This window comes from Papio anubis, chromosome 8 (assembly GCF_008728515.1).
Source record: "Papio anubis isolate 15944 chromosome 8, Panubis1.0, whole genome shotgun sequence".
Lineage (NCBI taxonomy): Eukaryota > Metazoa > Chordata > Mammalia > Primates > Cercopithecidae > Papio > Papio anubis.
Window position 1 is genome coordinate 24,677,807 of NC_044983.1, and position 25,971 is coordinate 24,703,777.

General features: G+C 48.8%; 1 protein-coding gene across 2 annotated transcripts in view; it reads left to right on the forward strand.

Moving 5' to 3' along the window:
• Positions 1–25,971, forward strand: part of DPYSL2 (dihydropyrimidinase like 2) — a 146,697-nt gene that overhangs the window by 115,386 nt on the left and 5,340 nt on the right. For both annotated transcript variants that reach the window (XM_003902566.5, XM_003902565.3), the window contains exons 5-12: positions 37–98; positions 636–716; positions 1,292–1,360; positions 8,006–8,126; positions 16,634–16,790; positions 17,146–17,287; positions 20,789–20,959; positions 25,417–25,596. In XM_003902566.5, the coding sequence (XP_003902615.1) occupies positions 37–98; positions 636–716; positions 1,292–1,360; positions 8,006–8,126; positions 16,634–16,790; positions 17,146–17,287; positions 20,789–20,959; positions 25,417–25,596 (983 nt within the window). The remainder of the gene's footprint in view (positions 1–36; positions 99–635; positions 717–1,291; positions 1,361–8,005; positions 8,127–16,633; positions 16,791–17,145; positions 17,288–20,788; positions 20,960–25,416; positions 25,597–25,971) is intronic.

Here is a 25,971-nt window from a genome sequence, read left to right on the forward strand (position 1 = left end):
TATTACAAGTCCACCTCTCTGTTTTGTCTGTACTAGGGGTAAATTCCTTCCTCGTGTACATGGCTTTCAAAGATCGCTTCCAGCTAACGGATTGCCAGGTAAGAAAGTTGGCTTTTCGGAAGAGGCACCCTGACATTTGGTACCTTCGGGCTGTGGCTGTTTGGGAAAGCAGTCTCCAGTGTGTGCACGTCTCCTAGCTTCCTGGGAAGTGCCTGGTGGATGCAGTTACTGATGTAATTGAGCCTCGAAAGAGAATATGAACCCAGTGCCCTAGCTCCCAGTGCTGCCACTTCGCCGCTCTGGATCTGAGGCTCTGCCCAGCATGGCGTGTCTGAGAGTGGTACTCAGAACCTCCTTAGCAAACCTGGTGCAGAGCCAGGTGTCACCCAAGAGCTTTTCACTCCTGGTCCACGTCCTGCTAAGTTGTACTGCCTCTGTTAATTTCTGAGGGGTCTTTCTCCATCAAATGTGGCCAGAAACATTGCCCTCGGTCGTGTTGAAAAAGCCAGGCTAATAGAATCAGCCTAGGTGTCCTGTTTCTCACCCCAGAAATGCTGCTGGCAGGGAAATGATTGTCCTTGTGAGCAGGAAGATAGAAGTCCCTGTCTCTGATCCCACCCTCGTCTCTCTCTCAGATTTATGAAGTACTGAGTGTGATCCGGGATATTGGTGCCATAGCCCAAGTCCACGCAGAAAACGGCGACATCATTGCAGAGGTACAGGACTTTCTTTTTCATCATTTCTTCATCACCTGGAGGGTGAGAGGTAGGCTCAAGAAAGGGAGGCAACATCTGTAGCTTAACACCAGGGTGGAAAAGCAGAGGGACCCTGTGTTCCCTTGCTGGAGCTCTGCTCAGTCTCACCCATGGTGTGAATGCCAGTGACACACGTGCCTCTCCGTGTGTCCCACGGAACATCTAAGTCAGTTACCATTGCAGAGAGAGTCCATTTCTCTCGGTGCTGTAATGCAGCTGCCTTGGGTGGGGTACGGGAACCCTCACATCACACACAGGCATTTTACACCATGACTGAGGGCTGCAAATGCACCAGCCGTTAGCATCCCAGGGAACAGCTGAATGGTTTTGGGAGGCTGTAATTGATCCATCCTGCTCAGGTGGGACTGGGAACAGGACAGCAAACCCTTCTCTTCATGAGGTCTTGGGATGAGGGTAGAACAATCGGCAGTGGTAATTTTCCATCTTGCCCGGATAACTGCGTGCCCAGGTCTCTGCCATTAGAGCTGTGTGTAGTCCACTCTGCCTCACAGCCTGACTTTCTCTCAACATTGCAGGAGCAGCAGAGGATCCTGGATCTGGGCATCACAGGCCCCGAGGGACATGTGCTGAGCCGACCCGAGGAGGTGAATCGCCAAGCGGAATGCGTGAATCAGTGTCCCTTGGACACTGCGCAGAGCCGCAGGGAACCTGCTTCCTGCCTGTCGAGAAGGGGGCTTCTCTGATGCTGACTGTGGTCTTTCTGAGAAGCTGTGGGTCACACGTGTGTCTGTCAGTCTGTCTACCTAGGCAAAGTGAAGTGTTAGATTGCTCCTGAGGGTAAGGTGGTGTGGACTGTTTGGCCAGAAGATTCCTCTTTCTGTCGGTAATTCTTCAAGCCCTTACTTGTATAGACACAAACAGTTCTTCATTGGCATCCTGCAGTCTAGATTTTAGTGGTTCACAACTTATGGTCTCCAAGATCTTACCAAAATTCACCAAAACATAGTTGGAAGGATGGAAAAGCTCTTCTAAAGGCCTAGAAGGCATATGGGGAATTGTAAATTTTTCCAAAGGTAACCCTGCACAGGCTATCACATGATACGCAGAGTTTGGTAGACAGAATCTTTTAAACTTGTGGAGGGAAGGTTCACAGCAGGGGCCTGTGCTGGTTCAAAGGTGGAAACTCACTGTCTTGGTGAGGTGTGTGAGTTCCAAGGGAGGGTGAGCATGTCTTAGGTGACGGAGAACCTGTGTTCATCAGTTAGAATTGGTGGCTGTGAAATGCTTTTCAGAAGTTGGCTCCTTAATGACAGACTGGATGTCGGGCTCCAGGGGCCCTGACTCGGGAGCAGCCCGCAGCTTTGAGTGAAGTCATGCAATGGGGGAATCTCCAGGGAACCACCAGGCTTTCCCCTTTATGGGAGGAAGTGGCAGAAAAGGGACTGGCGCAGAGCAGGGGGGTCAGATCACCAAGGGCCTGAGTGGAAGCTGACAGTGAGGAGGCTCCAGAAGCCCGGGAGGGAGGAGCTTGGCAAGAGCTCCCTGCAGGGCTGTGGCCACTGAGTCGCTGAGTGGCAGCACCACGCCACCACCCTGAGTTCGGGACGTGGTCTTGTTGGTACCAGGTTGGGAGGAGAGCCAGTCCCCGTGATGAGGAAGTGGATTCAGGAGGGCTTGGGAGCGAAGGCACCATCTGTGCACTGCCTTGGGTGCACGAGCATGGGGGGGTTGGGATCCTTTCAGACTTGAGGGGAAGGGATGAGGCTAGAAGGGGAGAAAGGAATCAAGATAGGCAGAAAGAGGAGAGCGGGAGCCACTCGGAATGCTTTGCACACAGTGAGGGTCCCCGCTTTGTTCTGTCGTTTTTGCTGCATGCATATATGCACGTAGACACACAGACATAGGCACACGCAGACAGGTAGACACACAAGAGACATAGACACACATGCATACACATAGACACACACACAGACACATAGACACACAGACACCTAGACACACACAGACACCTACACATATACATACACATACACATAGACATACAGACACATAGACACACACAGACACAGACACATAGACATACACAGACACATAGACACACACACAGAGGCAGATACACATAACTGCATGCTCCAAGACACCTTTAGTACCATTTGAGGCCCTGAGGACGTTTTCCTCTCCCCAGATGATAGGACGGAAGCCATGACATTTTCAGGATTGCACATCCCTGCTCCAGGCCAGGGATGCAGGCCCTTTTGTAGCTGTCAACCTTCTCATGCGTGCTAAAAGCTGAAAGGGTGGCCTGGCACTGGCCCGAGGATGAGGGAGACAGGCAGGCAACTGTGTCAGCTGAGGGAAGCCCCATGCTGAGACCGTGGCTGGTGGACAGTGATTCCAGGGGACAGCTTGCAGGCGAGAGCAAGCTAACATCAGCCGACGATAAACATGCTTGAGATTGATTTTATGCACATTTGTGTGCACACAGATATACGTGCACAGGCACACATACACGTGCACACACTCACATTCACACACATATACATACACACACGTCCATAGGCACAGACATGCGCGTGTACACACATAGATACATTTTAGCATACGCACATGTGCACAGGCACAGACATGCACATATGTGTTGTGCCCACATATTTTCACATACACATATACACATGTGCAAGCACAGACACGCACAGGCGTACACACACATTTTCACATACACATGCACATGTATGCTTGCACACACCTGTGCAGGCACCATCCCACTTTTGCAGACACCTCAAGGGTTCCTTTCTGTGGCTTCACTTCTCCCTCTGGGCCGGCTTCTGTGACTGCCTTCGCCATTCCCCAGGATCCACCGGTCGGGTGGTTTAAACCATGGCAGCATAAACCATGGTTGCTCTCGGCCCTGACCTCCCTGGAATTGGTCCTTTCTTCAGCCCTGAAACAGTCTTGGGATCGGGCCTTGGACATGCACAGAGTCCAGGAGAGGCGGAGGGCTGACACAGTTCTCATGTGAGCCCTGTTAAAAGCTGCCTTCATTTAGTGCTCACGTGTGCTGGACACTGTGTTCATGGCCCACATTTCAGTTTTGTACCTTCCTGTGCAGGAGGTACAACAGCATCTCCTTTGCACAACTCCGGGGGATGCCAGTCATGCAGGCTGCACGGCTGTCTCCAGCGAGCACCATTTACTACATTCTACTCCCCGTGTGTGGTGGTACCAGAGCTGTGCTGCGGTGGGCTCCTTGGTTATCTGTCTTTATATGAGGACACTCCGGAAGCATGAAGTTAAGTGACTGCCCAGTTGTCAAAGCAGAGAGCTAGAAAGTGCAGTGTCCTGCCTGCTACCTCAACCCCTCCCGCAGTGTACACACACTCAGCTTAAAGCCACACCTGGGCCTGGGCTTTTTTAGAAAGTTTCCTCCTGGTTTCTTCCCATTTGGTGACTGGGAGCCAGTCCCTCCGCCTGCCATGTACCAACTGTACAAGGAGGTGAGAAGATGTCTTCTGAGAAAAGCAAATGCCACTTCTGCGAATGCTACATGATACTCCTGCTGGGACCCTCACTCTTGTCTAAGTTTAGAGCCTTCCGAGGGGCTTGCATTCCTTCTTTCTCCTGCTTTCTGCAGAGAAGAACACAGGGCCCTGGCTTTACTGAAGAGGAAAAAGCTCGCAGAGAACTGTTATTCTGGTTGCTTGTATTCATCCATTTTCATACTGCTGTAAAGAAATACATGAGATTGGGTAATTTATAAAGAAGAGATTGAATTGACTGACAGTTCTGCATGGCTGGGGAGGCCTCAGGAAACTTACAACCATGGTGAAAGGTGCAGGTCCGTCTTACGTGGTGGCAAGAGAGAGAGCGAGCAGAGGGCAAACTGCCACTTTTAAACCATCAGATCTCATGTTATCAATGAGAACAGTGTGGGGGAACCTTCCCCATGATCCAGTCGCCTCCCATCAGGTCCCTCCCTCAACGTGTGTGGATTACAATCTGAGATGAGATTTGGGTGGGGACACAGAGCCAAACCATATCATTGCTATTTCGACCAGAGAAATTGAAACCATTTTTACACGATTAGGCCCGGCAGCCTTTGCACTGAGAACTTCAGAATCCCCAGCAACTGATTACGGAGTCTCCTTGAGGGCTGGCAGACCCGGGGATTCACCAGTATGGGAGGCAGTTTTTCAGCTGATTTAGAGGCCCCTTTTGTATGCCAGGCCCTGAGTCGTTTTACCCATGTGACAGCCCAGTGAGGCGAGGAGAGGGACACAGGGTTTTAAATGGTGAATGGTGGCAGAGCAGGATTAGAACTCAAGCCCATAGGCACTTGCCAGCTGACGTCTCCTCTCATGGTGAGTTTGTCAAGAGGGATCTGTTGTGTGTTAAACCCTGTGTGGGTGATAAAAAGAATACAGTATGGAATGATTTTGCGTGAATTTGAGCTTCGCAGTCTACTTGGGGAGGTGCCACTGATGGAATGAAACACACCCCAGTGTAACTTCCCTGCTGTTTGGTGACCTATCCATCACTAGCATGATGGCTCACTTGGATTTGAACTTTCCAAACATATTCCTAGCCCAGTAGACTTTTCTTCCCAACCCACCATGTGAGACCACCCCGTAGGATTTTCCCTTGTTTTCAACCCAGAGGATTGGAAAGGACACTAGACAGTGCAGACATCTGGAACTGAGCCGTCTGTGGCTGAGAGGAGTGGCGACTGAGCCTGCATGCTGAGCCGGGCAGTGCCTGGCATTGTGGGGATGCAAAACAAATAAAACAGGGATCCTTTCTGAAGGGACTGTGGACAAGGCAGGGAGAAAGAAGTAGACAGAAAGTGAGTGTAGAGATAGAATTTGACAGCAGCTCTGAGCTGTAGGACTGATGTCTGGGAAGAGAGTGGGGACTTGGAGATGAGGATAATGAAGAACCCTTCACAGGGATGGGCACTTTCCAGCATGCCTTGCAGAATGACAGATGTTCTGACGCTGCTGTGTGTCCCTGGACAGGTCATTCCCCTCTCTGAGTTGCCTCATCATTAAAATCAGAAGATAGGCATAGTGGCTCGTATCTGTCACCCAGCACTCTGGGTAGGCCGAGGTGGGAGGATCCCTTGAGCCCAGGAGTTCAAGACCAACCGGGGCAACATGGCGAAACCCCATACTGGGACAATAAACGGAGTAGTCACCTGTATCTCTGGGAGGTGCTGAAGGTTTTAGTGGAGTCCATCTCACACTTCACACCCATGCAGGATGTCCCTGCCCCCGCCTGGTGCTGCTGTGCCACAGGCATCTCTCTTGTAAGTGGAGAGAGAGGGCTTGTCCTTCAGCTGTCTCAGGAATGAAAAACATTTGGGTGTTTAATGAGCTTTTTCAAGAGCCTTTGCTTGGACTCTGGATTTCTAGACATCCCTTTTCACATAGTTGATGCCTGAAAGGCCAAATGTGAATGAAGTTGTCTCAGCTCTGCTAAATTAGATTACCACTTAATGCAATGACAGAGCTTAGTCTTTTGGCCGAGCTCCAGTGGAGACAAGGTAGCCAATTCGGTTACAGGGGCTCAGTTATTTCTTGTGAAAAATAACAGCGTTCTGTGGAGCAGCCTAGATTGAAATACCATGAGCATAAAACGAAGTCATTTATTTGCTTAGCAAACATTTTTGAGCACCTGCTTTATACCAGGCAGGACACTGGGAGCTATTGGGGGCGGGGCATGGAAGATACTAAGCCGTGAGTAAGCCCCAGCCCCTCCCCTCCAAGAGTTCAAGCCAGAGCCCTTTTGCTGGGATTTGGAGAGGGAGCCAGTGATGTTCTGAGATCTGCCTTCCACAATTTTACCAGCTCCTTCCCTTGCCGATTGGTGATTCCTCTGTAGGATAGAACTTGATGCAGAGAGTCTTGCCTGATCAGGTATTCCACAGTCATCATGTGGGATTTGAAATATCATTCATCTGAACATCCCATTTATTTATTTATTTATTACTTTATGAGACAAAGTCTCTCACTGTCGCCCAGGCTGGAGTGCAGTGGCGCCATCTCGGCTGACTGCAACCTCCATCTCCTGGGTTCAAGCGATTCTCCTGCCTCAGCCTCCTGAGTAGCTGGAATTACAGGCACATGCCACCACACCTGGCTAATTTTTTAAAATTTTTAGTAGAGACGGAGTTTCACCATGTTGGTCAGGCTGGTCTCGAACTCCTGACCTCAGGTAATCCACCTGTCTTGACCTCCCAAAGTGCCGGGATTACAGGTGTGAGCCATCACGCCGACTGGAACATCCAATTTAAAGCGCCAGATTATTTACTCAAGCAGTTCTCCAATATTGTACTGAAGATCGTACCAGGCTGTGGCTGGCCACGTTTGTGCTTCACACACAGGGGTCCATTGGTGTAGACAAACAGGGCCTGCTCCGTTCCCGGAGCCCTGTGAGGCTGCATTGTTTTGTGGGTGATGCTGAACTCGTTCATGAGCATTTAATGGGAGCCCAGCACGAACTCCACATCACTGAATATCTTGACTCAAGATCCTGGGAGCAGAATGAATATATGGAATTGAGAGCAATCAGTGTCTGTGTGTGGCGGTTCTCAAACGTTAGTAAGTGTGAAAATAACCCACATTGCTGGGTCTCACCCTCAGAGTTTCTAGCCTGTGAGTCTCTGGTCCAGGGCAGAGCCAGAGAATCTGCATTTCTTACAGACTCTGGGCCAGTGCTGATGTCACAAGCTTGCTGCCTGCACCTGGAGAAGGGTCAGAAGCGAGTTTTCTTTTCTTTTTCTTTCTTTTTTTTTTTTTTTTTTGAGATGGAGTTTCACTTTGTTGCCCAGGTTGGAGTACAGTGGTACAATCTTGGCTTACTGCCACCTCTGCCTGCTGGGTTCAAGTGATTCCTCCTGCCTTATACTCACAAGTAGCTGGGATTACAGGCACCTGCTGCCATGCCCAGCTTTTTTTTTTTTTTTTTGTATTTTTAGTTGATACTGGGTTTCGCCATGTTGGCCAGGCTAGTCTTGAACTCCTGACCTCAGGTAATCCACCTGCCTCGACCTCCCAAAGTGCTGGGATTACAGGCATGAGCCACTGTGCCCAGCCACAGGAGGGAATTAGTTCAACCAAACCAATGTTAGAGACACAAGGCAAGTCACACTTCTCCGAATTGTCCCCTGGGGTAGGACCTTGGAGACTCAGCAGCCTTGCCTTCATCCTAGCCTCTCTCTGGGGTGGAGAATAAAGGTAGGGGCTCGTGGGGTGGGCTGAGCCACGTTCTCATGCTCTGCTGCTGTTTTGCAGGTCGAGGCCGAAGCCGTGAATCGTGCCATCACCATCGCCAACCAGACCAACTGCCCCCTGTATATCACCAAGGTGATGAGCAAAAGCTCTGCCGAGGTCATCGCCCAGGCACGGAAGAAGGGTGAGTGCTGTGGCCGTACTGGCTGATGGCAGGCAGGCAGGTTTGGAGGGGAGGGGGGCTCTTCACTGGGGAGGGCTCCTTTTCCAGACCCTCATGCCAAGTGGGCCACTTGCACCATGTTCCGGCATTAACCTAATTACAGCCAGGCAAGGCAGGAGCTCCAGTTTCCTCCTCTGCTCCACTGCTGCGGCCTTGTTAGTATCTATTTAAAGCCGTGTGCATGCCAAGGCGGGGTGGGCAGGCACATGTCCCCCAGCCCCCGTGGAAGAGCTGGACTTACTTTGATGTGGTTGAAATAAACTAGGCATATACACAGATGACGTCAGTTTCCATCCACCCCACAATCCTTGGTCGCATCATGCATCTCCCCTCCAAGGCTGGGAGTGGTTTCTGCCGGGGTATGTAAGGCAGCTTTGTGGGGTGTGGGGATGCATTTTGCCCCAGACACTATCACATCCAGATGTTTTGGTGCGTGATAAACTCTCTTGATGCATTCTGAACTGAGGCTGGGTCTCTGGTATTACTAGGGTGTCTATTGAGAAGGGTCCTGGAAACGAACTGATTAAGTGCAGCTTCCAGTGCTTCCTCTAGAGGACGCCCCCTGAGGCACCTCATGCATTATGAATGCATCTCAGCCCTGTTGTCACCCGCTGCTGACTGCGTGAATTTCGATAATCACACTGCGTCTTTTATGCTTAGGAGTTCTCTCCTCGTACAGAAAGCCTGAGGGCATGTCATTCATTTTGATGGTGTATCTGAAATAAACATTATAAAAGGGTCCCCTTCTTCCTTCCTTCCTTTCTCCCTTTTATGTCCCCTCTTCTCCTTTGCCTGTTGGGATCTCTCCATCTCTGTGTCTTCACTTCTCTTCCCTCCTTTCCTGATTTCTGTTTCATTTTATCTTTCATTTGACTCTTTCTCAGTCCCTCTGTCATTCTCTCTGTGTGTCTTTCTTTCCGTGTTGGAAAGGTAGCCATTTGACCTCTATGGCTTGGTTTCTACTTCTCTGTATTATGTGATCCACATGGATCAAGGTGGGCTGTGGGAGTTTTTTCACTGGCGGGTGACTTGCTGCAAGCCCTGGAACAAATTACTCAATGATGACTGAGTCATCTTGTCCCAGAGATGATGACTTCCAGACGGACCCAGCGACTCCTGGCCCTCGTTCTTTGGAGTGCTCCTGGGGCCTCTGTCTTTAGGCTGCGCATCAAATGGTTGCCGCTTTTGTGTCTTCTCCTGGCACCTTGAAGGAATTGCCTTTTAGAAATAAGAAAGCATTCACCTAAAATAATGTAACTTACTGAGAATGAGCTTTGAGTTGTTTTCTAGGAGATATTGTGGATGACGATGGAATCGGTGGCCCTGGGTCACCCTGACGCACGTTTGCAAGAAGGCAGTGCATTTGTGGGGATCAGCCTCTGTGCAGAAGGCCAGCCACAGCACCGCTGCCCCCACGTCGTGTGGGGGTGGGTGGCATAGTGTCTGAAAGGGGGAGAGAATGAGACGGCTTATTTTCTGTATTTTACCACTGTGCTCTACCTAGATGATGATGATACTTGAGTTAGGCTAACATTTCAACATGATTTTGGATAGAGGCCTTGTCTAAAGTTGACTCCATATTCAAACACGTACCTGTCCAGATGAGAAGAGAGAGGGGTCCTGCCTGTTCCAGACCAGTCGGGCAGGTGGAGTCGTCGGCCGTCCCTGCCGCAGGCCTCCTCCTCTCTGTCCTTCACGGTTCTTCTCACGTGGAGTTGCAGAGCTGCAGTGTGTTGTTGCAGTGCCCCGTTTGGACCTAGCACCCCAACTCAGTGCCCGGTAACCCCCTGTTTTATTTTAATTTTTAATTTTGCTTTTGAGATGGAGTCTCTTTCACCCAGGCTGGAGTGCAGTGGTGCCATCTCAGCTCACTGCAATCTCCGCCTCCTGGAATCAAGCGATTCTCCCGCCTCAGCCTCCTTAGTAGCTGGGATTACAGGCCCCCACTACCACGCCTGTCTAATTTTTATATTTTTAGTAGAGACGGGGTTTCACCATGTTGGCCAGGCTGGTCTGGAGCTCCTGACCTCAGGTGATCCACCCACCTCGGCCTCCCAAAATACTGGGATTACAGGCATGAGCCACTGCAACAGGGCACCCCTGTTGTCTTTATAACCTTGACACCCTGTGTGTCTTATGGGGTAAGCAGTGGGAGGGGACTTTAGTTTGTTCCCTTCCAGAGCCTTCTGAGTGAGAGTCCAGTGGTTCCCAGGATGGTGTTTGCATTCAAACTCTTACTCATTAATCCCTGAAAGCCTGAGCTTTAGACAAACCTGAGCTGCCAGAAAGGAATTTCCAGTGCATTCAGGTGCTAATGAGCAGGAATGAGAAGTCCTAGCTAACTTCCTAGGCTCTTAGGCTTTTTCCCATCTTGCTGGAACTTCCTAGCAACTTTGGGAGGCAGCCCTGGCAGGAATTTTTATATTTTGTTTTATTTTGCAGCTGAGTAAACTGAAGCTCAGAGCTCATGAATAGTGGAATTGGGGCTTGACTGTCAGGCATCTAACTTCAGGCCACAAATATCCGTGTTAATGTTTGACTGACTTCCCTTCATGCTTTGAGATTATTTTAATATGGTGATGCTTGTGACCTGTGTCTGTTGGGGCTTAGTTCCTTAAGAATCCTGATTGAAATGGTGGCCTGACATCCAGCAGAGATATAGGTAATGGACACACAAGGATTCCCAAATGACCAAGAAGGAAAGCTCTGTAAGGGAGTATTAATTGTTTGCTCTCCAGGCTCAGTATTCATTCTTGGATCAAACCCCAACTTCACTGTACACCAGCCACGTGATGCTGGGTGCTTCCTTCTCATTTCCACGTGTCTTTTCGCCATCCGCACGGGGAGGATAGTAACCATGACTCATCTCACAGGGTGATGATGATGTGTACATGAGATATTGCAGGTAAAAATGGAGACGAGAAGCGTGACCAGTTATTGTGACTACAGGATGAAGGGTCTGGTCTAACCTTGAGCTTGCGAGGAAAGCAGAGCACAGATGGCTGCTAACCCTGGGCAAGGGTTTTCTGCTCAGAATTGTTAGTCCACTTCAGGTGGGTTTTTCTGGCCCTCTGAGGCGAGTGTGAGCACTGCCACAGCCCCCTTTCTGATGCTCCATTTCTTCCTCTGTGGATGGAGAAATTCTGAATTCATTCAATGAACTTTCATGATGTGATACTTCAGGCCCTGTGTTCCAGGAACAAGAAATTGTCCCAACCACAGTTAGCTCTTCCACTTGCAGGGGTAGGACGTTGAGCGGAAAGTCACTTTGGGAGGTGGTCAGGGCTACAAAAGGGGTACAAGTCAGGAGGGGTTGAGCCCAGAAGGGAGTCTCAGAGGGGTCAGGCTGCATAAGCAGACTTGAAATTTTTCTACAAATGTGAGCTTTGAAAAATGATAATCCTGCCCTGGGAGGAGTAGTAATGTCTCCTTCTCTTAGTGATCCACATGAACCTCCCCAGCCAGAGACCTGCTGGTCCAGAATCTAAGATAAGAGAAGTTCAGGGAAGTGAGGATATGAGATGAAACGACTGAGAACTGTTTTCACGTGCCTGCTTGAGCCAGCACCACTGTGTCCTGCCTTCCCTGAGAGACACGCTGCTTCCATCAGCCGCTCTGAGCCGCTCCCCAGGATGGCGTGTCATCAACCCAATTTGGCAGCTGAGGCAGTGAACACAGAGCCAGGACCAGACGACCTGGGGGCATTTTCACTCTTGAAAAGAACTTAGACCAACTTAATAGGCTCATTTCATGGAAGAGAAGTAGAAATGCAGAAATTGAAAATCTTGCCCTAGATCATGCAGCCTGTGGGAATGAGAAACCATGATTCCAGGCCCCTGGCCACCTCTCTTTCCATGGAGGGCCCCCTGTGGGGATTTCTCCTCTAGAATGGGCTCCCTCTCCCTGTGACCACATTTTGTCCATGTGTGAAATCCAGCATGACTGCTGATGCCTTCCATGTGTGAGTGGTGGTCTGTGGGCAGTGCCTGATGACCTCATCTGGTGGATATTCTTTTCCATCCTCCTCCTCACCCCACCCCCGTAACCCGGGTGCAGAAACATTCAGGACATTAAACCCTGGGAACCTCAATTTGAGATAAGACCTCTTATGTCCTGCGGGTCAATAGGAGTGACTCAGGCATTATGAGAAGCACATGGTCATGGGGCCTGTGAGGACCACCTCCACTTGGGGATGAGTCCTTAGTTAAGCTTATGCTTGATGTTGCAATCTCGAACAGAAAAGGGGGCTGAGAGAGGAGAGAGGACAGTAGAGAAAGGGGGAAGATTTATTTTAAAGAATTATATTTAAGGAATCAACTCACACGACTGTGGGGAGGGCAAGTCTGAAATCTGTAGATCAGGCCACAGACTGGAGACCCAGGGAAGAGCTGATGTTGGCATTGGGGTCCAAAGGCAGAATTCCTTCCCAGTCTGTGCCCTCACTTTAACAACAGATGCTCTTCAAGGTTGGGAATTCAGTTTGCATTGTAATTCAGCCACTGGCAGGATGAGATCCTACTTCTGATTTTCAGCCATCTCAGCTCTGCATGTGTGAGACATAAGGGCAGACACAGAAACTTTTGATTCGTTCATGTGGTGCTTGAGCTGGGAATTCGAATCCCTGAATTCATTCTTTTTTTACCGCCCACTTTGTTTAGTGCAATTAGGAGCAAGCGACCACTCTCGTTATACTTGTTAATTTGACAAAAATGTTTAAGGTATCGGCTACACAGTCACCTAAAACCTTGCCTCTTAGAAGCCTTTGTGAGTATTTAATAATATTTTCTGTATCTCTATTGTCCCATCATACCCTGTACTCTCCTGTTTTTACTACTGGAAGTAGACTCATTAGTGCCTTTAAATCCAATCAGATTTGAGAACGAATTTCAGAAACCTCAGAACCCATTCAGAAAACTCATTTTTAAGATGATGTTCCTCTAGAACCACTCTTGCTACAAAAACCTGACAGCACAGGCCCCAGGCTGTTTGTTAGGGTCTGGCATGAATTCTTGCAAAGGCGAAGGAGAATGATGAGAGCGTGTGTAACTGTCTGCCTGTCTGTCTGTCCATCCCAGTTGGTTTTCACTCTGCTTTAGTGGCTGCATATTGAGCTACAGATACTGGTTTTCCACAGTTCCCACTTTGGATTTGTTCTCCTGCTTCTTGTCCATGGGAAGTGACCGCCAGAGCTGGGAGCTGTCAAGCAGTTTTAAACCCCAGCCTTGCGTTTATTCTTCATGAATGCACACGGGCCCCAGACTGGTTGCAAATGAGCACTAGCTCCCATACCCTGCAGTTCTTGGCCTTACTAGAGAGCCTGCCAGAGGCTGGCTTGGTCACATCCTTCAGTTTAGACTTTCCCTGAAGAAGAAAATCACGAAGGTCTAACGGGTGCCAAGAAAGCATCAGCAGTGTGTTTAGAGAAGTGCAGAAGGGCCAATTAAGCCTGTTCCGTGGTTTATTATTATTAGTGGTAATTATTTCTGGCGTGCAGTTCAAGGGTGTCTGTGGCCTAGCTGAGCTCCGGAAGTGCATCCACAGCTCGCTGCTATGAATGTTTATAGACCCAGGAGAGGGGCCCTGGGTTGGGGGTTCCAGACCACCGGGGATGGGAGGCAGAGACTCCATGTATAGATCATACTCTTGTGGAGGTAGAGGCCTTGTACACGATGGCTAAACTCATGTCCCAATTCTGGGCTAAGAAAGAAAGAAAGCCCAAAAGACAGCAAGGACCTCTGAATCCCTGAGGGAATTTGAACAGAGCAAAGTAGAAATGAGCCACAGGATGGCTCTGTCCCTCCCCTAGCATCCATAACCCTGCCCCTGAATGTCCCTATCTTTGCTTGGCTCTGGCCCAGAAGTCCACTTGGCCTTTGTCTAAGGAGGCAGGTTCTGCTCAGCAGTGGCATTGAAAGCTCAGACCCTGTTTTGGGTTTTCTCGAGGCTGAAGGCCAAGTTCATTCTCTTGAAGTGAGGTACATATTCCTGTGCACAGAGAGAAGGGGAATCCAGCTCCTCATAGAGCAGCTCCCCACCCCAAGCTGAGTCGTGTTTCGCAGGGAGAGATAAGCCTGTGGTCAGCAGCATTCACCCCCGTGGTATTCAGGCCACTTTCCAAGAACCAGCCCCTCCTTGTACTCAAGTTTCCAGAGGCAGGGCTGAGGAGCAGGCACAGGGAGAGGATGAGCGTCGGCAAGTTACAGGAAACTCAGGAAAATGTTTATGTGTGTCTAGGGATTTTCAGAGACCATCCAGCCATTCTTTATCTCCAAGTGCCTCTGCTCTCATGAACTTCTTCATGTTCATGAAGCAGGACAAAAGCAGGAAGCCTTTAGGGCCGCGCATCCCTTGTTTTCTTGTGACTTACACAGCTCTCACCTTTGTGCTTAGATGGACTGTGGCCAGTGGGACCTCCAGGCCTGGCTGGGTCAGGAGAGTTTTGCTTTAACCAGATCTGTTTGATGCTTGAACCAAAAGCAGGGAGCCAGAGAGATCCTTTGAGAACTGATGACTGCTGCTGGGTCCTGCCCAGCCATTTGCATTTTATAAAGGTCTTTGGCAGCGGCCAAGGCCTTCTTATTATGTGTTGTTTTTCCACTTTAGGATGAACCGGAGTGGTTCGTGCAGCCACCCTGATAGCTCTTTGCACCAGCTTCTACATGGGAGGCTTTGAGCAGGCCAGGAGCCAAGGGGACCCTCCTAGGCCTTCCGAGCACCTAGCACTGGCCCTTTTCTTCCTCAGGGCTTCCTTCTGGAGGTTTCCCTGGGTTTGGAGTCCTCCCTCCTGCTGGGGGTGGGGGCGTGGTTGCTGGTGACCTGGAGTGAGCTGCCTGCTGTGGCCTCCAGCACTCCCCAGCTGAACAGCCAGTCCTTTGTGAAATTCCTGAGGCAGGAGGGGGCAGCTGTGCAGAGCCAGCTCTCAGAGTGGCCGACAGAGAGGGTGTTGTGGTGTATCATCAAGTGATAAGGCCTTCAGAAAGGCTGTGGAGAGGAAGGAAAACACATTCCTGACTGCGGTGTGTTTGCCCTTGAGGGCCTGTGTTTGGGGAAGTAGAGAAGCTTTGCTGCATTGTTGTGGGGTGGGAGTTAGCCCTATGCTGGGGGGAGCCAGTGAGAGATGAATTCAGCTGACCTGAGATCAAATTCCAGCTTAGATGCCTTTAATTAATAACATATTAGACCATTTAATCAATTTAACACACGTTTATGGAGTGCCGACTATGGGCAGGCAGGTAAATGATCTTCAAGATGTCTCAATCAGGTGGAAAGTCAAAAATTTAGAACTGGGTAATGACTGGAGGGGAGGATGGGATTCTCAGATGGAGGGTGTGATACCCGAGTTGTGTTTTGGACAATGTTAAAGGAGGAGATCAGCTTCCAGTAGTGAAGAGCATCTGAGGCTTCGGTGAGGAGGATTTTCTTTTAAGTCCTTGAATGCAGAAGAGCTCCTTTGGAATATTTTATGCAAGAGAATGGCATGGAAAGATTATATTTTAGTAGATGACTCTGGAAGTGTCATGCAGAATGAATGGAGAGGTAGGGAGCGGGGTTGGGAGAGCAAACATAAATCTAAGGTCCAATGGGGAGGCTCTGTTGGAATGAGCTGGGAGAGATGATGAGGGCCTGATTTAAGGAACGATTGTATTGAAGGCACTAAGGTATTGGCGTTCAGTAAATGTACATGAGTCTCAACTTTCTGGTTTACATCTGAATGGACAGAGAAGAGGACATGATCTGAGCATCAGGGAGTTGACATTTGTCTTGGATATTGCATTAATAGAGTTAGACTAGGCTTCCAGAAACTCTGAAATCCCAGTGGCATAATGTCCAGTTTGTTTCTCACAGAGTCGGCTGTGAAGCTGGTGGCTGTAACAGACGGCTTCTTCCAGGCAGTGACTCAGGGATCCAGGCTGTCTCTTGAGCACATCTGGAGGTTTATGTATTTGCCCTGAAATACTTCAGCCTGGTGATGTCATGGGTGATTTCCTCCCACAGACCTTTAGTCAGAGATAGACACTGTGAGGGGCTAGGAATTGTGAAAAGATTGTGTGAATGAACAGGAAGGTTAAATTTGAGGTGCCATAGGCCATGCATAAAGAACAGTCCAGATGGCACCTGTGACTGGATGTTTGGACACCATCTGAGCAGGAGATTAATAGAATTGAAAATCAGCAGTGTAGGAGACAGAAGCCTTCAGGATGTCTGGGATCCTGTAGGGAGGGTGTGTTGTTTGAAGAGCAGGGGCCAAATGTGGAATCTTAGGGAGCTCATATTTGTGGGTGACAGGCTGATGGAGGTACTGGATTTCCCCAAGTCTCAGTTTCCTCATCTGTGAGATGAGCCTGGTGTTTCCCATAAAGGGATAGTGAGAGCACTGGGTGCTGCTGGGCAGGCAGTAGCTCCTCACAGGGGTGGTTCCCTTCCCGCTACATTGTGTTGGACTGAACCTTGTGTGTTCTGTTTGTCAGGAACTGTGGTGTATGGCGAGCCCATCACTGCCAGCTTGGGAACGGACGGCTCCCATTACTGGAGCAAGAACTGGGCCAAGGCTGCCGCCTTTGTCACCTCCCCACCTTTGAGCCCTGATCCAACCACTCCAGACTTTCTCAACTCCTTGCTGTCCTGGTGAGTCCTGGCGACTTGTTCACACTTCACATTCTGTCTTTCTTGAGACCAGACCAACCCGTTAGGTGAAAACAACATGGTGGCCGAGAGCAGCCATAAAACTGGGAGACCCTTGTTCACCAAACTAGATTGGCTATGTGAGTACAGGGAATTGTCATTCTAGCACCATTTTGGGAGGGGATTCTGGATTAAAAACCTGGGCCATCTTGAAAGTCAAGCCAAGAAGGTGGAGGAGGCATCAGAAGGATTCCACTGTGGTTGGTGTGATGCCATTCATGGGACAGCCCACCAAATAGGTGTAGGCGCGCAGCATCCTGATGAAGCTGTGGCACCACGTTATGCGTTTTCTTTGCAGTGGAGACCTCCAGGTCACGGGCAGTGCCCATTGCACGTTTAACACTGCCCAGAAGGCTGTAGGAAAGGACAACTTCACCCTGATTCCGGAGGGCACCAATGGCACTGAGGAGCGGATGTCCGTCATCTGGGACAAGGCTGTGGTAAGGAGCGATGGCCTCACTCCTCGGTGGCTCTCAGCCTTCCTTGTCCTCCTCATCTGGGGGCCACGGGGCTCATGGAGGCCTTGAAATAACAGACAGTGGAGGACATCCTAGAAGCCAGTACTTATATGACAATATTTCTGAGGGTTGGAAATCTAAGACCTCTTCTAACAGGTCATTTCTTCCTAAATATTACATATGTATTTCTTTTTAAAACAATTTTTAAACTTTTTTCAGATAAGGTCTTGCTCTGTCACGCAGGCTAGAGTACAGTGGTCCAATCATAGCTCACTGCAGCCTCCAACTCCTGGGCTCAGGTTATCCTCCCACCTCAGTCTCCTGAGTAGCTAGGACCACAGGCATACACCACCGTGCCTGGCTAATTCTTTGTGTGCGTGTGTAGATGGGGGTCTCACTATGTTGCCCAGGCTGGTCTCGAGTTCCCAGGTTTAAGCAATGCCTCAGCCTCCCGAAGTGCTGGGATTACAGATGTGAGCCATCACACCTGGCCTACCTATGTATTTCTTATCATTATCATCAATGGAGCAGTAAAGACTGAAAACCTACACAGCTTTAGATGTGACTCTAGGTCAATCAGGAACAAAATTCCTTAGCAACCAGGTGACTTTTTCAGTTAATCCTCTTCTACTCTTGGAAATGGGCTCAATTTCCTTAAAAGTGTCTTTTAGGGCCCTCTGGACTTAGCATATCTTCTACTGCCAGCTTCCGGTAGGCCTGCTATGAACATACACTGACTTAGAGGATCTTTGGGCTTTTTCATTTTAATGTTTTAAAACATATTAACAGAATAGGTTTTCTGTTTTTTAGTGAATTTTTTAGATTATATGAAGAATATATCCTTATTCCAAGAGGAATAAGGAAATAAATAGAAGTCACCATGTTTCAGATAAAACGACAACATTTTGGCATATGTCTTTCCATTTTTTTGCTACTACACAAGTGCACATGTGTATATGCGATATGTGTGAGTGTGTAGATAATATTGGCATCATACAGCTGGGCCCACTCCCAGGCTCATGCCTGTAATCCCAGCACTTTAGGATGCCGAGGTGGGTGGATCAGTTAAGCCCAGGAGTTCAAGACCAGTCTGGGCAACATGGCAAAACCCTGTCTTTACTAAAAATACAAAAATTAGCCAGGCATGGTGGCGTGTGCCTGTAGTCCCAGCTACTCGGTGGGTGGAGGCAGGAGGATCACCTGAGCCTTGGGAGGTTGAGGCTGCAGTGAGCCACGATTGGACCACTGCATTGCAAACTGGGCAACATAGTGAGACCCTGTCTCAAAAAAAAAAATAATAACAATAATATTGGCATCATACATACTATTTTGTAGTCTGTTTTTTTAAAAAAATTAATATATCTTGGAAATATCTCCACCTGCTTCAATATACTTGAAAAAGTTGATTTACAGTAACAGACTCTTCCATGTGAATGCTAAACTGGGACTCATTTATTTATTTTTTGAGATAGAGTCTCACTCTGCAGTGGTGCAATCTCAGCTCACTGCAACCTCCACCTCCCGGGTTCAAGTGATTCTCCTGCCTCAGCCCCCTTACAAGCGTGTGCCACCACACCCAGCTGATTTTTGTATTTTTAGTAGAGACGGGGTTTCACCATGTTGGCCAGGCTGATCTCAAACTCCTGACCTCAGGTAATCCACCTGCCTTGACCTCCCAAAGTGCTGGGATTACAGGCATGAGCTACCATGCCCAGCCAGGACTCATTTATAATTCTTTTTTTTGGCGGGGAGAGACAGAGTTTCACTCTCTCCCCACAGGCTGGAGTGCAGTGGCACGACCTTGGCTCACTGCAACGTCTGCCTCCCGGGTTCATGCAATTCTCTTGCTTCAGCCTTCTGAGTAGCTGGGATTACAGGCGCCTGCCACCACGCCTGGCTAATTTTGCTATTTTTAGTAGAGATGGGGTTTCGCCATGTTGGCCAGGCTGGTCTCAAACTCCTGACCTCAGGTGATCCACCCACCTTGGCCTCCCAAAGTACTGGGATTACAGGTGTGAGCCACCACGTCCAGCCACATTTATGTCTTTGGTTGAGCATTTATGTTGTTTCTGGTTTTTTTTTTTCTTAACTGGAATGACATGTTTATAGACACATTCTTGATTATGTTTGTAGGAGAAATTTCTACAAGTGGCATTGCTGGGTCAAAGGACGTATATATTTTTAACGGTTTTGATACATATTGTCAAAGTTCCTTCCAGAAAGTTGCTTTATATGCCACCACCAATATATGTCACTCCCCAGTGTCTACCACCTGGGTGTTGTCAGCAAAAATCCATTGTTTGCTGATTTGATAGGTGAATTTTGTGTCTCATTGTTTTACATTTAATGTATTCAGTTACTGATTAGAGTGAAAATTTTTTCCTATGCTTATTGGCCTTTTGTACTTTTTTCTCCCTCTTAATGCCGGTTCATTTCCTTTGCCCAGTTTTTTACTGGATTTAGAGTGGGTTTGGGAGGGGAAGCACTTGAGGCAATGTGATTGGCACCTAAAACCAGATGCGGGGCTGAGACTTCTCGGTTGGCTAGACTAGAAGATGACATCTGGCCAGGCGTGGTGCCCCATGCCTGAAATCCCAGCACTTTGGGAGAGCGAGGTGGGAGGGTTGCTTGAGGCCAGGACTTCGAGCCCAGCTGGGCACCATAGTGAGATCCTGTCTCTTAAAAAAAACAAAAATTAGCCTGGTACGGTAGTGCATGCCTGTCTTCCCAGCTACTCGAGAGGCTGAAACAGGAGGACTGCTTGAGCCTGAGAGGCTGAGGCTGCAGTGAGCTGGGATCACTCTACTGCATTCCAGCCTCAATGACAGCAAGATCCTGTCTCAAAAAAAAGAGAGAAAAAAAGGAAGCCTAGATCTGTGGCTGTATTTTGTTGAAAAGGACAGCCAATTGGGCCAAATGATACTTCCTTAAGAGGTATTGCCACCCCTGCAAATTAAATGAAATTTTTTTTGTTTTGAAATAATTATAGATTAAGAAGTTGCAAAGATAGTACAAAGAGGTCCTGGGTACCCTTCACCCAGTTTCCCTCATGGTTACATCTTATGTGAATGTAGTACAATATCAAAACCAAGACACTGACAGTGTCACAATGTGTGGGTATAGCTCTAGGCTATGTGGCCACCTGTGGAGTCATGTGACCACCACCACACTCAAGATGCAGGTCTAGTCCAGCATTTCAGAGACCAACCTCTTGCTGCTCCTCCCCTCCACCCTCCCTAACCCTGGAAGAACTCATCTAGTCCCTCATCTGTTCTCCATCTCTCCAATTTTGTTATTTGGAGAACATTATGGAAATGGAGTCATACAGTGTGTGACCTTTGAGATGGTTTGTGTTTCACTTGGCACAATGCTCTTGACATCCATCTAAGCTGTTGTGTGTATCAGTAGTTTGTTATTGAAAAGTAACTTTTTAACTCGTGTCTGCTGTGTGCCTCCTGTGCACACCTGTGCTGTCCCCCTCAGGTCACTGGGAAGATGGATGAGAACCAGTTTGTGGCTGTGACCAGCACCAATGCAGCCAAAGTCTTCAACCTTTACCCCCGGAAAGGCCGCATTGCTGTGGGATCCGATGCTGACCTGGTCATCTGGGACCCCGACAGTGTTAAAACCATCTCTGCCAAGACGCACAACAGCGTAAGACCTGTTCACTGTGCAGGCCCCATCCAAACGAATTACAGTCACAGAGACACGGACGGACGGAGAGCCCCAGCGTTTCTAAAAAGAACTTGCTGTGATGGGAATGCGCTTTTCCTGAGGATGTTACGATTTGCAGTTTGCTGGGAAAGGAATAGTTATTTCATTTTCTGTAGTGAGGTCAATAAGACCGTTACTCTCATAATCATTTTGGAATACCACAGCCTCTCTATCTGTAGACCTTTAGAGCCTCTAAAGTGATGTCAAAGTGCAAAGTTTCTAGAAGTCAGGCACCGCGCCATTTTCATAGTTTGGTGCGGCACCTCTCATGGCAGTACTTGGTGCAAGGGACCTCAGTGAAACAGTGAGATGTCCTCTCCTGAGATGCTCACTGGGGACTTTGATGCTCTTAAGCCATTGTTTTCTCAGGCCAGTGTCCATGCGGAAAACTGGATGACAGCCGTTCTTATTATCTTAAAGGAATTGATTGACTGACTTCTCCCTAGTAGAAGTACCCCCCAGCCATCTGATTGTTGTTTGAGGATCTGCAGCTTTGGGTATCGCTACCCTCTGGGTCTGGGCTGCAGAGCTTGGAGATGTCCTCTCTTGTTAACAGGACCCACGGCAAGTATGTTAATGTCTTAGGCTCCTCAGCTGAGAGTGAGGGATTCAGACGAGGCCTCCAAGTGTCCTGTGATTCTGTGAGGTTAGCAGACATTAAGCAGAGGTGTTAGACACTGCGGAGTCCTCACAAGCAATATGGTATAGGCAGAAAAACTGAAGGAATATGCACAGAGGGAGAGCTTTGGAAAAGAAATGGGCCTCGGGCAGAAGCGTTTCATGTCAGGAACTCATTTGAATCTCGAAGACAGCTCAGGCCAGCGAGCACTGACACCTCCCCCACATGTCATGACAACTCAGGGCAGGTTTCTGGCATTTCTCCAGAGCAGCTCTAGGACTTTGTCCTGTCCCAATCCTCTCTCATTTGCACGCACAGAGGTGTTTGGGCTGCAGTGAGCTCAGGCTCAGCTCTGGCTTCTGCTGCCACCTGTGAGGACCAGGACGGTGGGTGCTTCTCAGAAGACTGTTCGAGTCTGTGTTTAAAGCTGACTTTCTCCCTCCCACACCACTCACTGGCTCAGCCTGGCAGCACAGCCTTATGGGCACACCCTCTTACAGCTCAGATCATGATTTCTTGGGTGTCCTGACTGGCTATTTTATGGTCAGGGGTCCTAGGGTCCTGCCCCATGAACCTCCCTATTCGTGTGCCTGTAACTTCACATTCTCACTGACTCTTTCATTTGACCTCAATAAAGGGACTGGTATTATTATCCCAATTTGGGAAAATAAATAAACGGAGGCTTAGAGAGCTTAAGTGACCAGTCTAATGTTACATAGCGATTTTGCGGTTGAGCCAGAATTAGAACCCAAAATTGTTCAGGACTCTTCCCTGCCAGACTGCATATGCAGCCTCTTGGTCAGACTTAGATGGGGAAAATGCTTCCCCTTTCTTGGAAGGTTGCTTCCCCCAGAGGTGCTATAAATGACTGACAGGGCTCGTTAAGACACAAATGACCTAGCTGGGGAGCTTGCATTTGGAGTTCTTAACCTAGAAGAAGAGACAGTGGGAAGGAGTGAAGATTTGGGAAGACAGATTCTGCCCTCCAGGCATTTTCACCCCAACCTACCCTGCTTTTACCTCCAGGTGACCAATGGGAGAAATGTTGACTTTCAAAGTGGTGCTCTTCCATCCTCACCTGTTTTAAAGAGCCAGCGCTAAACATGTCTGTTCATTGATCTTCTGGGGAAATGCAACTAGGAGACTTTCCCTGCATAGTACAGTGTTTCCTACCATGAGGCTAATTAGCTTTAATTCGGAGCATCTAGCTAACTATTATCGACAGCCCTGTTGCTAAGCCTTTGATTGGATTTTCCAGGCATCTGGCCCAATGAGTAATTTTAGGTAGCCTGTGTGGAGGTAGGTTAAAAATGTCTATGCATGGTGAGTGAGGAAGCCTCCCTGCATCATGGTTTGATGGAGAGTAGGCTCTGAGTATCTGGGAATTGTGATCTGACCCTTGGACTTGTCAATGTTAAGTCACTGAGAGTCATGGGGCTGGTTCCTCCATCTTTTAAAGATGAGAGATGGCTCCAGAGGTCTTCTAGGTGCTCATCTATAAGCAACAAGACTCAACACATGCATTGTATGAGATCTTGGATGCTGCAGGGCTGGCAAGTGTTAGCAAAGTGCAGTAAAAAGCCAGACAGTGAATGAGTGAAGATTTTCTAAATACCTGCTGTGAACCAAGTAGTGAGCTAGGTGCTTTTGTTCTTTTTATTTCATTTGATTCTCACATCAGTACTGCAAAGGGGGCCCTACTTACCCCTCACAGATGAGGAGGTGGAGGCTTAGGGGTGTGAGGGATGCGTTCAAAGTCACATAGCTGGTGAATGGCATACCCGGGGTGTGAACCTAGGGCAGATGTCTCCATGGCCGAGGCTGTGCCCATACTCTACCCAGTAGGGCACAAGAGGAGGTTGTCAGGGCATAAACTGTTAGCTGTGGAGTGATGTGGAAGAGATGGCTCTTGATCCAGGCCTTAAAGGATGACTCACACCCTTTCAAAGGTTGTTTCTGAGACGACCAGGGATGAGGCTTTTTGTATTGTCATCTTCACATACGCCTCGGGAGGGTGGCAGATGAAGAAACTGAAGCTGAGGCGGGATTAAAGCGATCTCCACAGAGTCACACAACTTCTCAATTTTACTGTATCTGAGATGCTATCGATTTTAAGATATTCCATTAGGTTATGTACCATGATGAAGGAAAACATACCCAAGACAAGGAGTCTCATGGGAGACTGGGCCACCAAGGGCCAGCATGTGCTTATTACGGCATCTCTGGGGAGTGCATCTGCTGTGCAGACAGGGTGGCAGGAAATCTCACAGGACTCGACCTTGGCATTGGTTGCCAAGACGGAAAAATGTCTGCCCCAAGAATTGGAACTGAAAGTGGGTGCTTGTCCAGCCTTGTGGTCTGAATGTGTGCCGCCTGTGTGGTCCAGAACAACGTCAAGCTGAGAATTTACTGTAAAATGCCCTCAGTGGGGTTGTCCTCCAACGCAGTGGCACAAGCAAACCCATATTCCCCTAGAAGAACTTGGCTTTAGTCTAGGCCGGCAGTGCCTGCGTGGCTCTGGCTGCTGTAAGACACATTCTGACTTCAGGGATGAGTGTCTTAGAATTGACGAAAGACAATTTTAAGTCTTGGGTCTCGGGAATCCAAGTGCAGAGTCCTCTTCCCTCCCTGCTGGCGCCTCTCTGCTACGGTTCCTTTGGTAGCTTCTGCATGACTGCTTTGAGACTCAGAGCAGTGTCCTAACAGCCCTGGTGGTTGTTTTCACCCAACATTGTATGCGGGGCATTGTGCATTTCCATGCTCGATGTGAGCTGCTGAGCCGGCCGAATCCGTGTTACCAGCCGCTGCACTAAGCAGAAATGTCATCTTGAACTGCAGGGGCCTAGCACAGCTCTCTGTTCAGAGGCCAGCTCCCTGAGTGCTGATAACCTGGTCTGAACTTTCCCAGAAGCCCAGGGTGCTCTTTATGGTTGGAGCCACCTATTAATCCTCCAGTCCAGACTCAGGCACAGCCATTGGTCCCCGTGAACCAAACAGGCAGGAAGAAGCGGGAAGCATTTGGGATCTGGGAAGTAGCACTGGGTTAGCCGAAGCTGCAGGATGGAGTTTTCGATGTCAGGGTGCAATGACTCCTGTTTTCTGTTGCTTCATTACCAACCAGAAATTCACAGCCATGTGGAGACCCCACCTATTTTCCAAGAGGGCACACAGATGTGTCTCTGTTTTACCCTGAAAAACTTGAAACCAGAAGGATAGCTACATAGCTACATTGTTCTGGAAATTAACTAGCCCTCAATCATTTTATCGGAGGCATGTCTCTTCAGTGACCACAGTCCTTTCATTTAGGGACTTCAGTTTAACCACACCGCAAACAGACTGGAAAACCAGGCTAGCCAGTGGGAAAACCTACTTGTGGATGGCTCATTTCAAGATTAAATTTAGAACTTGGTCAGAGAAGGCCTTTGGAATTCAATCAGAATGGAGCTGGAGATGGTGGGAACATAGTCCCTGTTAATAGGAGGAATCATTTTCTTTATATTTGTGTAGCATTTACAAACAAGCACCCTTTCCACACAATTATTCTGTTTAATTGTCTTTCTTTCTAATGTGGAGAGGTAGGAAAATTCTTTCATATTCTAGACAGGGATATGGAGACACAGCGAGTAAGTGCCTGCTGGGGTGCTCAGTTGGGACAGGATCCCCATCTCTGAGTCTCTCTTTTGTCTTTGTGGGGTTGGGGCAGTGGGTGCCCCACTGCTGGGTGGATTGAGTCCAGCCAGAGTGGCCTGTTCTAGAGTTTACTGTGCTCTCTTCCCAGTCTCTTGAGTACAACATCTTTGAAGGCATGGAGTGCCGCGGCTCCCCGCTGGTGGTCATCAGCCAGGGGAAGATTGTCCTGGAGGACGGCACCCTGCATGTCACCGAAGGCTCTGGACGCTACATTCCCCGGAAGCCCTTCCCTGATTTTGTTTACAAGCGTATCAAGGCAAGAAGCAGGGTGAGTAGTTTTGTTCTGATGAATTTTTTGTTAAACCATGAATTAAGTTCAAGGCCACAAACATTTATTGAGCACCTTGAGACAGAATATTAAGATGAATACAGTGGATTCCAGGGATAAGAGGGAGCCTGAATTTTTTATTCCTGGCATTTAAAATACTGGAGAAGGAGTCAGGCATGTCCACAGACAGCTCTAGCAAAGTAAGATCATGGTATATGCTACGATGAGGAGTGTGGAGTGAGGACCCAGAGGAGGGAGCCACTGCCGTAGTCAGGGAGAGTGTCATGGGGAGAGGACATTTTGAGTTGGGCTTTGAAGGTTAAGTAGGAGTTTGTCAGGTCAAAGAAGGGAGACGAGGGAATTTGATAAGAGAGT